The sequence below is a fragment of the Wallemia ichthyophaga genome (genome assembly GCF_000400465.1).
Source record: "Wallemia ichthyophaga EXF-994 unplaced genomic scaffold scaffold8, whole genome shotgun sequence".
Classification (NCBI taxonomy): Eukaryota; Fungi; Basidiomycota; class Wallemiomycetes; order Wallemiales; family Wallemiaceae; genus Wallemia; species Wallemia ichthyophaga.
Window position 1 is genome coordinate 188,831 of NW_008806281.1, and position 13,253 is coordinate 202,083.

A 13,253-nucleotide genomic window follows, 5' to 3' on the forward strand; every position below is an offset into this window, starting at 1 on the left:
CTTCAAGCACTGTACAGCTCAAACCCACGTTTGTCTAAATTAACCAATCTCTATAGCCCTCCTCCGTTAGCAGCAATAGCGTGTACGCTAAAGCTCCTGCAGATGCTTTTCATCTACAAAAGGGCATTATCGTCTAATCGATTCCCCCAGTGACACACCCGCTATAGTTAACTACTCACACGCACAATTTAAAATATATGCCTGAGATAAATAAACTTATAGCTGTATTTTACTCTTTTTAAAACCTTCATTATGCTCATCGTCGTTACTACGAAACGAGCGACAATTTCCCTTTCTCCTGGTTGAATAAAAAATCTCGTAGGTTTCGACGTCGATGGATCTTGCAAATAAGAACAGCGACGAGGAAGCACCATTGCTATCTTCCTCATCTACCTCTGAGATGTCTATCCACGATAAGATGGCCACATCCCATGTTTATCCGCTTATCTGGACAATACGCAGAGATATCATTAGAATTATTGAAACCCCTTTTTCCTGGGAGCAGCTACAATCTCCCCATATTACTTACAATGTCGTTCAAATCCTCGCTCTCAAGTATGGTTCCTTGTACCACCAAAATTTGGCTATTGGTGTGTGTCCATTGGTTTCCTAGCTACTTGCTCATACCCCTATAAGTCTACTGTCTTCTCGTCAATAGAGTTCACTTTATTAGCGAGTCAAGTTCCCCGGTGTGCACATCATATTGCGTCATTTTCTCTTTCTCTAACATAGCTGCAGACCCACATGGGCGTAAATGCAACCAGAGCTAACCTCTGTGAACTACTTGCTCTCAAAGTCCTTCGAGTCTATGCTGATAAAGCTTCTTCCAAGATTGACTTAGCCTATGTCTTAGCTGGGCCATTCAGACTCTTTCAAGGTGCTTCAGAAGACGTCGTACAGAAAGTCATCGAAGAAGAAGGTGAAGGTCCTCTCTACAAAGCCAGCAATGCACTTGAGATCGCAATAGTGGGAAATGCAAAGCGCTTTATAAAAAGTGCACATTGTCAGAAAGTTATCAATTCCATTTGGAATGGCTCTGTAGTGTATACACCTGTTAACAAACACGCCTTTATCAGTGATTACTACAAGGTAAAGCCAATCACTTTCTTCAACCCCCGTCAATCACCTCTGCTAGATCACTATCGTCTAAAAGTTCCTCGTATACGCTCTGTCATTGAATACGTCAACTTCTGTATTTTATTCGCACTATTCGTTTTTGCAATTGAGTCTAATGAGCAACATTCTTTCAATATCATCGAAATCGGCTTCATTTTTTATGCTCTGGGTTTCACATTGGAAAAGCTGGCAAGTACACAGGAGCATGGTTGGAAAGTATACTCAGCAAATCTTTGGAATGGGTTCGATTTGCTTTTCATTATCGATTTTCTCCATTACCTCGCTTTTAGAGTGTACGGTATCTGGTATGATCATCCAAAATATTCACTTCTCGGACTCGAAGTATTATCATGCGCAGCTGCTCTGCTGTTCCCTAGGTTGGCATTTGTTACGCTATCAAACAATCTTATGATTCTGTCAATCCGAGCTCTTTTCCTCGATTTCCTCTTCCTGATGGCACTAGCCTTCTTCTGTTTCACCGGGTTTCTCTATGCTCTCTGGACCCTCGGTAGGGGTGCGTATACTTGGGAGGAACTAGCAAAATATATGCTTTTCATCGTGAGTTGAGTTTCTTTTTTAAAGACATTTCTCAACAACAGCAGTGGTTTGGATTGGATGGGACTGGATTCACCATAGCCCCAAACCTTCATCCAGTATTTGGGCCTGTGCTAATTGTGTTATATGCGTGTATCAGCAATACGCTTTTGCTCACAGTGCTCGTCTCGATTCTGTCTACGACATTTGCGAAAATAGATGCCGACGCCGAAGCTGAGTATATGTTCAGACAGGCGGTGCAGACTATAGAAGGAGTCAAAAGTGATGCTTTGTTCGGGTACCAGCCACCATTGAACATATTTGCATGGCTAGTGATGGCGCCTGCGCGATGGATACTGTCCCCACGGTGGTTCCACAAGTTCAACGTTTTCATGGTCAGAGCTACTGCGGCACCCATCCTGCTTATCATCTCGCTTTATGAGAGATATGAGCCAGAGACGCTGCGTTCCGTGTTGCCCTTCTACAAGAGGATCCAAGCGATGGCGGACAAGATTGGCGAGAGCCTGCCTCGGAAACTGAAAAACCTAACTCTGCTTGAAGGGTTGGTAGGGTCTGGCAAAGATGTAGCAGCTGCATTCGAGTACCATCCCGATCAAGGCTGGGATGAAGATGAGGAGGAGGATCTCGACTTCGTTGGCAAGACGCAGTTCAATCATGACGAGGTACAGCGCGCGACTACTGTGGCACGCGAGCAGCACTATGGCACCGAGGAGAATGAACTGCATAGACGTATGTGCGAGGAAATTGAACAGCGCAGATTGAGTCAGATACCTTCGCGTAATGTACTCTCCCCTCAACGCATACAGCAGCAGAGGTTGCGCGATGAGCTGGAAGTGCTACAGCCTGGTTTTAGCAAAAGTGTGGGCAAAGAGCCAGAGTTACCCTTTCCTCAGACGCGGATGGAGAGCGATGACAATGAAGATGCCGTCAGTCCACTGCTTAGTCAGACCGATCCTCCACCAGGAGTAAGCAACAGGAGGAAAACAGAAGGATCAACAGTTCTACGCCCCACCACTCAAGACACGGATAATGCCAGACTGCAGCGCATCCAAAAGGGACGCCCTCGCAGAATGTCGAATGTGGAACATACCCTCAGTCGCAATATAGGCAGTCTGAACAGCCCGCTGGCCAAAGCCTTTTCAACACGGCCGATGCTTAGCGCGTATAGGAAACCACGATCACATGAGTCGAATATTGGATCGATACTGGCTAATCCAATTCAACAAGAGGGCGCTTTACAGCCGTCACGCAAAACCAAGAGTGACAATACATCGCCTCATCCCTCTCAGAATGTTCTTCAGGATAGCACCCAGTCGGAACAGATGCATGAAAAACTATCGACTATTGATGCTCGCCAGGCGCGAATGGAAAGCATACTCGAGCGCCTAGCCAAAAGTATCGAATGAGCACCAGGAAATGCCAACGAGTAGAGCCTTCATGTAAACATGTGATGGTATTCATAAAGAAATTTCGTTACTTTGTCGTACGTTATACATTCCTAGTAACTTAATTCAGCTCATTGCTCGTTGATGATGATACTAGCTTTGCCCATTCCCGTGCCCTGAAATGCGATTAAATTGTTTCAGGTGAGAAGACATCCAACCTACAATGCACATAGAGGTACATAAAACCTTAGCACCAATTCTCTTAGCTTCTGATAAGATGGTTGCAATCTGACGAGCACCAGTGCATCCAAGAGGATGACCGAGGGCACTGCAAGTACGTTAGTATAACTAATTCGCGACATAGGCTAACGTACATGGCACCGCCGTTTGGATTGACTTTGACAGGATCTAATCCAAGTTTCTGAACGCAGTAGAGTGCTTGCGATGCAAATGCCTCGTTGATCTAGACATATCGTTAGAGTATTAAATTCACAACACCCACTCACCTCGTAGATATCGACATCAGAGCTAGACAAACCAGCCTTTTGAAGAACCTTTGGAATAGCAACAGCTGGACCAATACCCATAATACGTGGTGGACAACCAACGTCAGCCGAAGCGACGAATTTGCCAAGAATAGGTAATTTAAGCTTCTCTGCGTTACTGCGCCTTGTGAGAACGACGGCAGCTGCACCATCTGAGACTTGAGATGCGTTGCCTGCGTGCGTACAACCATTCTGATCGAATGCTGGCTTCAGCTTGGCAAGAGTTTCCTTGGTGACGCCATCTCTGATACCATCGTCCTTGTCGATAAGTTTATGGGTACCATCTTCACTGTTGACCATGATAGGGGCGATTTCGTTAGTGAACTTGCCTGCCTTTTGAGCGGCTGCAGCTTTCTGCTGAGACTGTGCAGCGAATTCATCTTGAGCTGCGCGAGAAATACCGAAATCTTTAGCGACATTCTCAGAAGTGATACCCATTCTAAAATATTGTTAGGAGGGTTTAGAGTGTTGAAGAAAGACCCACGGAATTAGGCAATCGGCTGACTCTTGATTAGAGAGAACATCTTGGTCGAGGTTAGGTGGCATAGCGCCAGCGCCGTAGTGAGCAGTCATAGACTCAACGCCTGCACCAATACCAACGTCGATCTGGCCAGAAGCGATTTCGAGTGCGATCTGAGACACTGCTTGTAAACCAGACGAGCACTGGCGATTAACGGTATTAATAGCTGCCGAGTGGGGAATACCAGCGTAGAGTTGGGCCATACGTGCAAGGCTGGCACCTCCACCTGGTGGCAAAACATTTCCAACGGCGATATCCTAATAAGCGAGTTAACCGGGTGAGTGATATCAGCAGTGCATACACACTTCGATAAGCTTTGGATCTAATTTGCCACGCTGGATGGATTCTTTAAAAGCGTGGGCCAGCAGTTTCTCTGGGAGAGTACCGGCTAAACCACCCTTTCTAGCCTGTGTGACGGGTGAGATATAAGTTTGGGATATGAGGAGATGGACGCACCCGAGTAATTGGTGTCCTTACAGCAGATACAATTACTACGTCATTTGCGTTCTTTGAGATTATATTTTGCTTTGCCATCGTCGTTGTGGTTAAAGAGATGTTGGTCACGTACACCCAAGTCTGATCAATTGACTAATGAGATTTCATTCACGGCTTATGAATTTGAAGCCATCTCTTATCAATAAACCCGCTGACGGTGTTAGGCCTGCAATTTGGAAGTCACTCGCACCGTACATCTCCAACCACCATCTTAAATTACCTGCGTTGCCAGTCCCATCTCTGGAAAACACTGCAGATCAAGTCTTAAATTCTATCAAGCCATTGACTAATGACGTCAACCAATTTACGCATCTTGAGGGGAAATTGCACAGATTTCTAGCCAACGAAGGCCCAGCACTCCAGCAGAGACTTATTTCACGCAGTCAAGATCCAGAGCACGTCAATTGGCTTGAGATGTATTGGGACGACGCAGCATACATGTCCTATCGCGATTCTGTCGTCGTCAACGTTTCTTACTTTTATGGTTTCGCACCACCAAAGCAAAAGCTGGATTTACCTCAGTATGCTGCTAGAGTTGCTCACCACGCTCTTCAATTTAGAAAGTTGCTCTATGACGGCCAAATCGAACCTGATGCGATCGGTAGAGACAATTCACCAATTTGCATGAACTCGTACAGGTTCCTCTTTGACGCCTGCCGCATACCAGCCAAGCCAGCTGATTACGTCAGTGTGCAAAGACAAGGTATCGGCCATGTCGCAGTCGTTTACCGTGGTAATTGGTGGAGCATCCCGTCAACCACGGGCGACGGTACACCTCTCTCGATTTCAGAGCTTGAGCAAAATATAGAATACATCCTTGATCAGCAAGCCGAAGAGGGGTACGTTGGTCTTCTTACGACACGCAACAGAGATAAGTGGGCAGATGTGAGTGATCTTGGTCAGGAATACTTTTGCTCACGCTATCTAGGATCGATCTGCTCTGTTGCAAATTGACAAAAAGAATGAAGAGTCTTTAGCTGCAATCGAATCAGCTGCCGTTGTTATCACATTAGACGGTAACCAAGCAATCAACTCGCCAGTCGATAAGTCTAGACACCTCTGGCATGCAGGTGAAACAGGGAGATTCTCTAACAACCGCTTTGTCGACAAGCCCCTCCAATTCATCTGCTGGCAGGACGAGTCTTCTGAGACAGCTAGTGGTGGTTTTATGGGTGAGCATTCCTGTGCTGACGGGACGCAACCTCAAAGAGTCTGTGATTACGTTATGGAGAGCATTCAAAAGGCTTCACTGCCCTCAAATGAGCTGCTCGATCAAGATACTGTTAATGCAGAGAGAAGAGATACCCAAACACCAATCCCCCTCCCGTTCAACCTCGACGGTCTTCAAGGGTCAATAAATGATGCCTGGAATGAGATCAAGGAGCTGGCAAATAGCCAAGTTCTTGGATATATCTTAACTAATTATGGCAAAGGAGCGATCAAGAAAGCAGGTTTTTCACCAGATGCGTGGACGCAGATGGTCATACAGCTCGCTTACTCTCGTTTGGCAGCTAGAGAAGGTGAAGAAGCATTCCCAGCTCCTACATATGAAGCAGCAATGACACGTTCATTCGCTAATGGCCGTACTGAATGTATTCGCTCAGCCACCACTGACAGCGCGACATTTACTAATGCTATGAACGATCCTTCTAAAACCGCTGATGAACGTATAAACGCCTTGGAAGTCGCTGTAAAAACACACTTGAAAAATGCGAAGCAGGCCGGTTTAGCTCAAGGTTGCGATAGACATCTGTTTGGTAGGCAATTCAATCAGCTTTTAGCACGTACTTTGCTAATAGGTTCTTAAAAGGTCTGAAGAAATCACTGCTTCCTACTGAACCTGTGCCTGAGATTTTCAATGACGGGCTCCTCTCAAAATCAGGCACTTGGACACTGTGAGTGTAGAGAGCTGTGATTTAACTACACTTAACGACACTTCAGCTCAACCTCACAGATATCATCAAAATACTTTGACACATATGGATGGGGCGAAGTGGTGCCAAGCGGGTGAGAGGTTTAGCAGTACCATTTGAAATATTCTAACCTTAATTCTAGTTTTGGAGTCGCCTACGCTATCTTCGAGGATTATCTTCAATTCACAGTAACAAGTCATAGCGCTTATGGCACAGCTTCAGAGAAGAATGACATGGGCAAAGAACGTAACGAAGCATTTTTGAAGGATTTGACCACAGCTGCGAACGACATGTTGTCGCTTTTTGGGTCTTCTGAACGTCAATCTAAACTTTAAGTCTAGTTGAGGGACCGCTGTGTCAGATATTTGCATAACGTTTACGATTTAATTAAACTCCATATAAATAATGAATACCTTTGATAAAACCAGCTGGGATTTGGTTATCGAAAACCTGAAAATGGTCTCACTTCTGCTGATATGTGGTTAAGATAAATCTAACTTGGTAGCAAAATAAATTCAACGCAACATTCCAATTGCTTTCATCGTACAGTACTCTACAAGATAACCTCGTTGAAGTGGAGGTTGCAAAAAGTTCTATGGATTGGCGCACATTGATAACAACAGGATTTCGTTTCATGTTATATTAAGCATGCTGAAAAAATTTTGATAAAAAACCAATACATGAACGCATTTAGTACCAACTGATATCAATATTGCGCGATAATCTTATAAATGAACTGCGACTAGCATCACCGATTGCAAATCAGTCTCAAATTTGCGTTGAAATGCACATATTAAAGAATGTGTACTCGAATTTTAGGTCCTTTTATAACGTAATAAAGTAAAACCCTTATCCCCTTGACATCAAGACACAAATTGTCAGATAGTAAACCAAGACTTAGACCAGCCACAAGATACGATGAAGATCATGTCGCGTCGATCCACCCTACCTCCACATCCATATTCAAAAGGAAAAGAGCTAAAAAACCAGCTGATGGTGTTAGGCCTGCTTTGTGGAAGTCACTCACGCCGTACATCTCAAACCATGATTTGAAGCTGCCTGCGTTACCAGTGCCATCTTTGGAGAATATAGTCGTGCAGTTGTTGACATTTGTCAAACCATTGACGAATGACGTCACCCAAGTCAGAGATCTCGAAGGCAAACTGAAGAAATTTCTAACAAAAGAGGACCTCAAGCTCCAGAAGAGGATAATTTCACACAGTCAAAATCCAGAGCACGTCAATTGGCTCGAGCAGTATTGGGACGACGCAACCTACATGTCTTATCGTGATTCTGCCGTTGTGAATGTATCTTATTATGCTGGATAGAAATCAATGAATCACAATTGTAACTTAATTTAATATGCAGCTCGAATGGCTCACTTTGTTCTTCAATTCCGAAAGATGCTCTACGACGGCAATATCGGACCTGATACACGGCTGCAACAAAACGCCAATGTGCATGAACGCATACAGATTCATCTTTGATGCCTGCCGCATACCAGCCAAGCCAGCTGATTACGTCAGTGTGCAAAGACAAGATATCGGTCACGTCGCAGTCGTTTACCGTGGTAATTGGTGGAGCATCCCGTCAACCACGGGCGACGGTACACCTCTCTCGATTTCAGAGCTTGAGCAAAATATAATGATGATGAAATCTGATTATATTGTTAAGACGATACATGTTATAAACCGCGTCCATCAATACTTCTTAAAGCATGAGGAGTCAAAGGGGATGCGGAATTTACTGGAAGCGTTTCTTTACTAGCGTCGTAATTTGTAAATTGTTGGTGGTTCTCAATTACATTGAACCATCGGAGTATCTTTGGTACGTAGTCAATTGCGGTTTGAAGAACTCGTAAAGGGCTTGTAAAGAGTGTGTGTTTCTGAGTATTGGACCTAATTCGAACCGAATATTGATCTTGGTAATCTTCCTTCTTAATGTGATTCTGGCCATTATGTGTCTTTTGAGTATGAAGATTCTATGCGAGATGGTGTCCTCTGTGCCATACGCACTGTATTTAGGTGAATCAATCAGTCGGAACCGGTAACGGTAAGACTTAGTCGTAGGGTAATGCCCTGACCGTAGCTGGGTGGCTAGGCATCTCGTTGAGTACCTTGGCCGTTTTTGCTGCTGTAAATCTTCCAGTTGATGTTTTTGCGGCGTTGGACTTAAAAGATAGAAATCATAATACATAGTCAAAAGCGTTACAACTATAAATAATCTTCGCTTACCTATACTTCTTGTACATAGAAAGCTGACGATAATAGTAACTCAAAGGGATGCGGTTCTTGATACGTGTGCCGTAAATTGGGAGGTAACTACGTGGAGCTACCGGAAGCGCGCGTGTGGGTCCTGAGCTGGTTTTTGAAGAGCTCGTAGAGAGCGCGTTGGACTTAATGTCTAATATTTTGGAGGCTTCTACTTTTAGGGATGCTGTATAGTGCTCACATATTCTGCGTCGCATTGCTGAGTGTAAGGGTACTCCACATAGTCCGAAAAAATTTCCCGAAAAGGATTTGAAGTAGTCAATGTCTAATATTTACGATGTTGTTGCTACTTGAACGGTTCACACCATCAAGCCTTGCTAGCTCAATCGGTAGAGCGTGTGACTCTTAATCACAAGGCTGCGGGTTCGAGCCCCGCGTGGGGCTAATATTTTTGCATCGCTGTTTTTTTTCCAGAATTTAGCATGGTGAACCATTTTGTGCAGGGATATGAGAATAGGAGGATTTTTTTTTTTGCATCGACGTAGTCGCAGAAGCATTGCAATAGAAAAGGATTAATTGATGGAATGTAAGATATCTTATTTCCAAAATTCTCGCTAATGTATTTTTGGTAACTGGTCTGCCGTGAACGTTTGTTTGGATAGGTGATAGTAGAGAGCTTTCAGTGTATCTTGCAGGTGGAGGATAGATCTTACGTTGTGGAAAAGAAATCATCTAAAGCTTAACACTCACATGTAAAAATCTCAACAGAACCACACACACACACTTCTATAAATACAATAAAGTATGAATGAGTACAAAACCAATCACTTAAGTTAAACTTAAGCGAGACGGCCAGAGGTAGAACCGTAGAAGGCAGCCTTTTCAGCTGAAGTTTGGAATTTACCGTGACCAATCTTGGATGATGTATCGATGAACTTGAGGTTGACCTTTTCGAGGTGTGCTCTTGAGGTGTGCACTTGGTGGGACTTTCTCAAAGTGATAGCTCTCTTCTTTGGACCAACGATACAACCCTTGAGCATGATGAAGTCGTTTTGAACAACACCGTAGTGAGGGAAACCACCCATTGGAGTGATTTGCTTGTCAGTTGGGTCAAAGTCGGTAGAAGCGTTCTTGTTGTCTTCACCGTTTGCGATTCTGTACACCTTCTTGTTGAGTTCGGTACGGTGGTGGAAACCATCCTGACCAGAACGCGCAACAGTGAACATGACGTTGGATGGGTGCCAAGCACCAATACAAGCAACCTTTCTAAGACCCTTGTGAGTCTTTCTTGGGAGACGAGTGACGTTCCATCTCTTGGTGACACCCTCGTAACCTCTACCCTTGGTGATACCGATGGCATCGATGACCTCGTCTTGTTCGAAGACAGATGAGGCGTTGAAGGTCTTCTCGAAGTGAGACTTGGCGAAGTCAACCTTGTCAGCGACTGAGCCACCGTTCACTTGAATCTCCATGAGGTGGGCCTTCTTTTGCTGGAGAGAAGTCTTTGAGACTTGGGTGTGAGCCAAGACACGAACGACTTGACAGTACTTCTTGATACGCTCGATTTCACGAGAGATGGAAGCACCAGAGTTCTCAGAGTGCTTCTTAGCGTACTTGGTGAAAGCCTTCTTCTTTGAGCGGTACCAGTTCTTGTAGAAGCGACGCTTGAGTTCGTCACTAAGGTGCTCAGCCCAAACGGTGGTGAGTGAGCGGAGACCTCTTGGAGTCTCGACGTAACCGACAACACCGACGACAGCCATTGGAGGAGTTTCGACGATGGTGACTGGCTCAACGACTTCACGCTTGTGCATCTTTGAGCCTAAGAGGGTGTAAGAGGAGGATGAAAAATTTCTAAAAACACGAACCTGGTCTGTCGAGGTCTCTGACGACGTGGGTCATACCAGCCTTGTAACCCATCAAACCAGTGAGGTGGACTGGCTTCTTAGCGTCATCCTTAGGGAAAGACTTGCACTTTCCTCTAGCACTGGGTGGGTGTTAGGCTGTGAAGCGGGAAGACAGCCAAATAACTTACCCGACGTTAGTGCAGCGCTTCTTTGGCAAGAATCCTAAAGAACCGTGTCTTGGGGCCTAAATTTGATTAGAGTTCGTCTTGGTTGGTGTACGTGTGGCTACTCACTTCGTACTTTCTGTGAGACATCTGAGAAGACGTTAGAATGATGCAAATGAGAGGGAATAAGTCCCAATATGAGAAGGAGTGTACTGCATAATATCCACCAGCATTTCAACCTTCCTTACGCTCACGCTTTAAACTAAGCTAAATCTGATTCCGCAGATAAAACGCAGCAACTCTTATTCAAATACTGGGACTTGTCTAAACCTACCCTCAAGTGGCCGTTGTTCGAGCTAAAGAGCAATTTCTGATTGATTCTCGAGCGATGCGTCAAATTTACATTTTCAATCAAAAATCCAAAATTCTGAATAATGGGTTAAATTAAATTTAAAATCCATTATTCTCATCTGAAATACTATTCTTTCTAAATTACTGATTATTTACACTTTCAACTGACGTGAAGATTTTCAATCGATAATGCAAAGAGATAAATGGGTTGGATGTATTCAAATGAGCTATATGTACTATAATATATATAAATTACTATCGAATTGCACCGAATTGAGTTAATTGATCGTATGTCATAGGGACTCAAACTGCTGAGCGATTACGCTCTATACCTCTGTACAATATTGGTAATACACATCAGCCGAAGCCTTGAGCCTTCCGTCACCATCTCTTACCTCAACAACCAACAGCCAATGAACGATCCGCTTACATCCAAATTCAATTACGAGGAAGACTTTAAATACGATAACAGCAACGACGACTCGGAGGAATTCGTTTATGAAAATGCAGATGCAGATAATCTCGTTGAGCCCACCAGAGAAGTCAGCGAGCAACTCGAGAACACATTGCAGCTCAATACAGGCAAGGAGAAAGACAAAGAAAACTCGCAAGATGTCAGTGATGAGTATTTATCACGTCTATTCAAAGCAGCTTCCTCCGGCGATCTAGATACTCTCGAATTTCTCCAACCCTCATTCGCGCATTCAAATGAGACTAATAAAAGAAGCGGAATCACTCCTCTTCATGCTGCTTCTAGTAATGGACACTTGGATGTCGTCAAGTACCTCATTCAAGACGCTGGTGCGATGCTCGAGTTGGAAGACAGGGAAGGTGAAACCGCGCTGTTGAGAGCCTCTCACAAACCAGCCAACCTTCCGACTGTCGCTTATCTTCTTGGTGCTGGCGCCAATGTCGCACACGTTGACAGCGACGGTTGGAATGCCCTACATAACGCCTCTGCTAATGGATCTGAAGATGCCGTCAGAATTATACTTAACAACGCTGACAAGGATATCATTGATAGCGTCGGCGGTATGCAAGGTGGTCCTGGATATACTCCTCTAATGAATGCAGCAAGCAGAGGTCATCTCCACGTTGTCATTTTCCTTCTCACTGAGGCGAGCGCACCTGCAGATCCTTTCATTCGCAACAAATCTGGTGCTACTGCCTACTCACTAGCAGCTGAGAGCTTGAATTTTGATATCTGCGAGGTGAGTGTGTTTCAATACCCTACACAATACCAACATTGTCCCAGTTCATTCTCGAGTCTGAGAAGGGGCTCGTAAAGGATCCTGCTTCTTATAACCCTCTCAAATACCATCAGTCAGCACCTATCGCCATCCTCGAAAACCAGCGCTTGGATTGTCGTATGTCAACGCTGGCGAAAACAGGCGGTATTCCGCGTTGGTCCAACTCGGGCTTAGGACAGGGCGGTAGAAGACCTAAGTGGGAGCTACTAGATGGTCGTCCAATAGATGCTACAGATCCTTTCAACGATGTACAGATACCTTCAATCGGCAAACCGTTCACACTCAACCTGACAACGGTATCAGGAAAGCCATCAAGCAATCGTGGCGCGTATCACTGGACTACTGATGACTGGCTAGTATGGAGATCAGCCGGTAAAGAAGATGGCGAGGGATGGATGTATGCACACGACTTTAGTGCTAATGGCCTTCAATGGAAGGGGAACAAAAACAAGGAAATCGAGAATCTCGAAAAGGGTACCGGATTAAGCTCTATCAAGGCTACACAGATGTTTGGTGGTAGATCCGGTAAGAGTGGTAGCAAGACAACATCCTCAGACAATGTAGACAAGAACTACTGGGTGAGGAGGCGAAGATGGGTGCGAGTGCTTCAAAGAGATCCAAGTAGGCTTTCATATATTTTTACAATACTTTCTAACCAGCATACAGCCTTGACACTTGCATACACAACCCCGGAACTCAAAACACCAAAGGCAAGACCAAGTGGAATGGCCGATGTAGCATTGAAGGATATACCACCAGCACACAGCAACACAAACGACAGTAAAAGCAAACTTAGTGCTAAAAGCACTCCGTTCAATCCAGCCAATGCAATGAGTATGTCTACACCCTCACTGCCAGCAGCGACGACCAACTTCAGCGCACGATTCCCCAAGGCATGATAGCAA

The 13,253-nt window shown here is 44.8% G+C and overlaps 5 protein-coding genes and 1 non-coding gene across 6 annotated transcripts; 4 read left to right on the forward strand and 2 right to left on the reverse strand.

Moving 5' to 3' along the window:
* Window positions 1-334: 334 nt before the first annotated feature.
* J056_004478 (Calcium channel YVC1) lies at window positions 335-3,077 on the forward strand (the record flags this gene model as incomplete). Its single annotated transcript, XM_009269673.1, has 4 exons — window positions 335-590; window positions 637-689; window positions 739-1,674; window positions 1,719-3,077. 4 exons carry the CDS (start codon window positions 335-337, stop codon window positions 3,075-3,077), a joined length of 2,604 nt encoding a protein of 867 aa, XP_009267948.1.
* A 110-nt stretch (window positions 3,078-3,187) lies between these two features.
* On the reverse strand, window positions 3,188-4,655 carry J056_004479 (3-ketoacyl-CoA thiolase B, peroxisomal; the record flags this gene model as incomplete). The annotated part of the gene is made up of 7 exons (XM_009269674.1): window positions 3,188-3,232; window positions 3,279-3,384; window positions 3,431-3,519; window positions 3,563-4,040; window positions 4,086-4,378; window positions 4,427-4,528; window positions 4,578-4,655. 7 exons carry the CDS (start codon window positions 4,653-4,655, stop codon window positions 3,188-3,190), a joined length of 1,191 nt encoding a protein of 396 aa, XP_009267949.1.
* Window positions 4,656-4,733: 78 nt separating this feature from the next.
* On the forward strand, window positions 4,734-7,857 carry J056_004480 (uncharacterized protein; the record flags this gene model as incomplete). Its single annotated transcript, XM_009269675.1, has 6 exons — window positions 4,734-5,501; window positions 5,545-6,373; window positions 6,427-6,511; window positions 6,558-6,623; window positions 6,672-6,836; window positions 7,398-7,857. 6 exons carry the CDS (start codon window positions 4,734-4,736, stop codon window positions 7,855-7,857), a joined length of 2,373 nt encoding a protein of 790 aa, XP_009267950.1.
* Window positions 7,858-9,110: 1,253 nt separating this feature from the next.
* J056_004996 lies at window positions 9,111-9,183 on the forward strand. Its single transcript has one exon. It is a non-coding gene; the product is annotated as a tRNA-Lys (tRNA).
* Window positions 9,184-9,578: 395 nt separating this feature from the next.
* J056_004481 (60S ribosomal protein L3) lies at window positions 9,579-10,897 on the reverse strand (the record flags this gene model as incomplete). The annotated part of the gene is made up of 4 exons (XM_009269676.1): window positions 9,579-10,558; window positions 10,605-10,723; window positions 10,772-10,827; window positions 10,877-10,897. 4 exons carry the CDS (start codon window positions 10,895-10,897, stop codon window positions 9,579-9,581), a joined length of 1,176 nt encoding a protein of 391 aa, XP_009267951.1.
* A 614-nt stretch (window positions 10,898-11,511) lies between these two features.
* J056_004482 (E3 ubiquitin-protein ligase mib1) lies at window positions 11,512-13,247 on the forward strand (the record flags this gene model as incomplete). Its single annotated transcript, XM_009269677.1, has 3 exons — window positions 11,512-12,309; window positions 12,354-12,969; window positions 13,015-13,247. 3 exons carry the CDS (start codon window positions 11,512-11,514, stop codon window positions 13,245-13,247), a joined length of 1,647 nt encoding a protein of 548 aa, XP_009267952.1.
* Window positions 13,248-13,253: the final 6 nt, after the last annotated feature.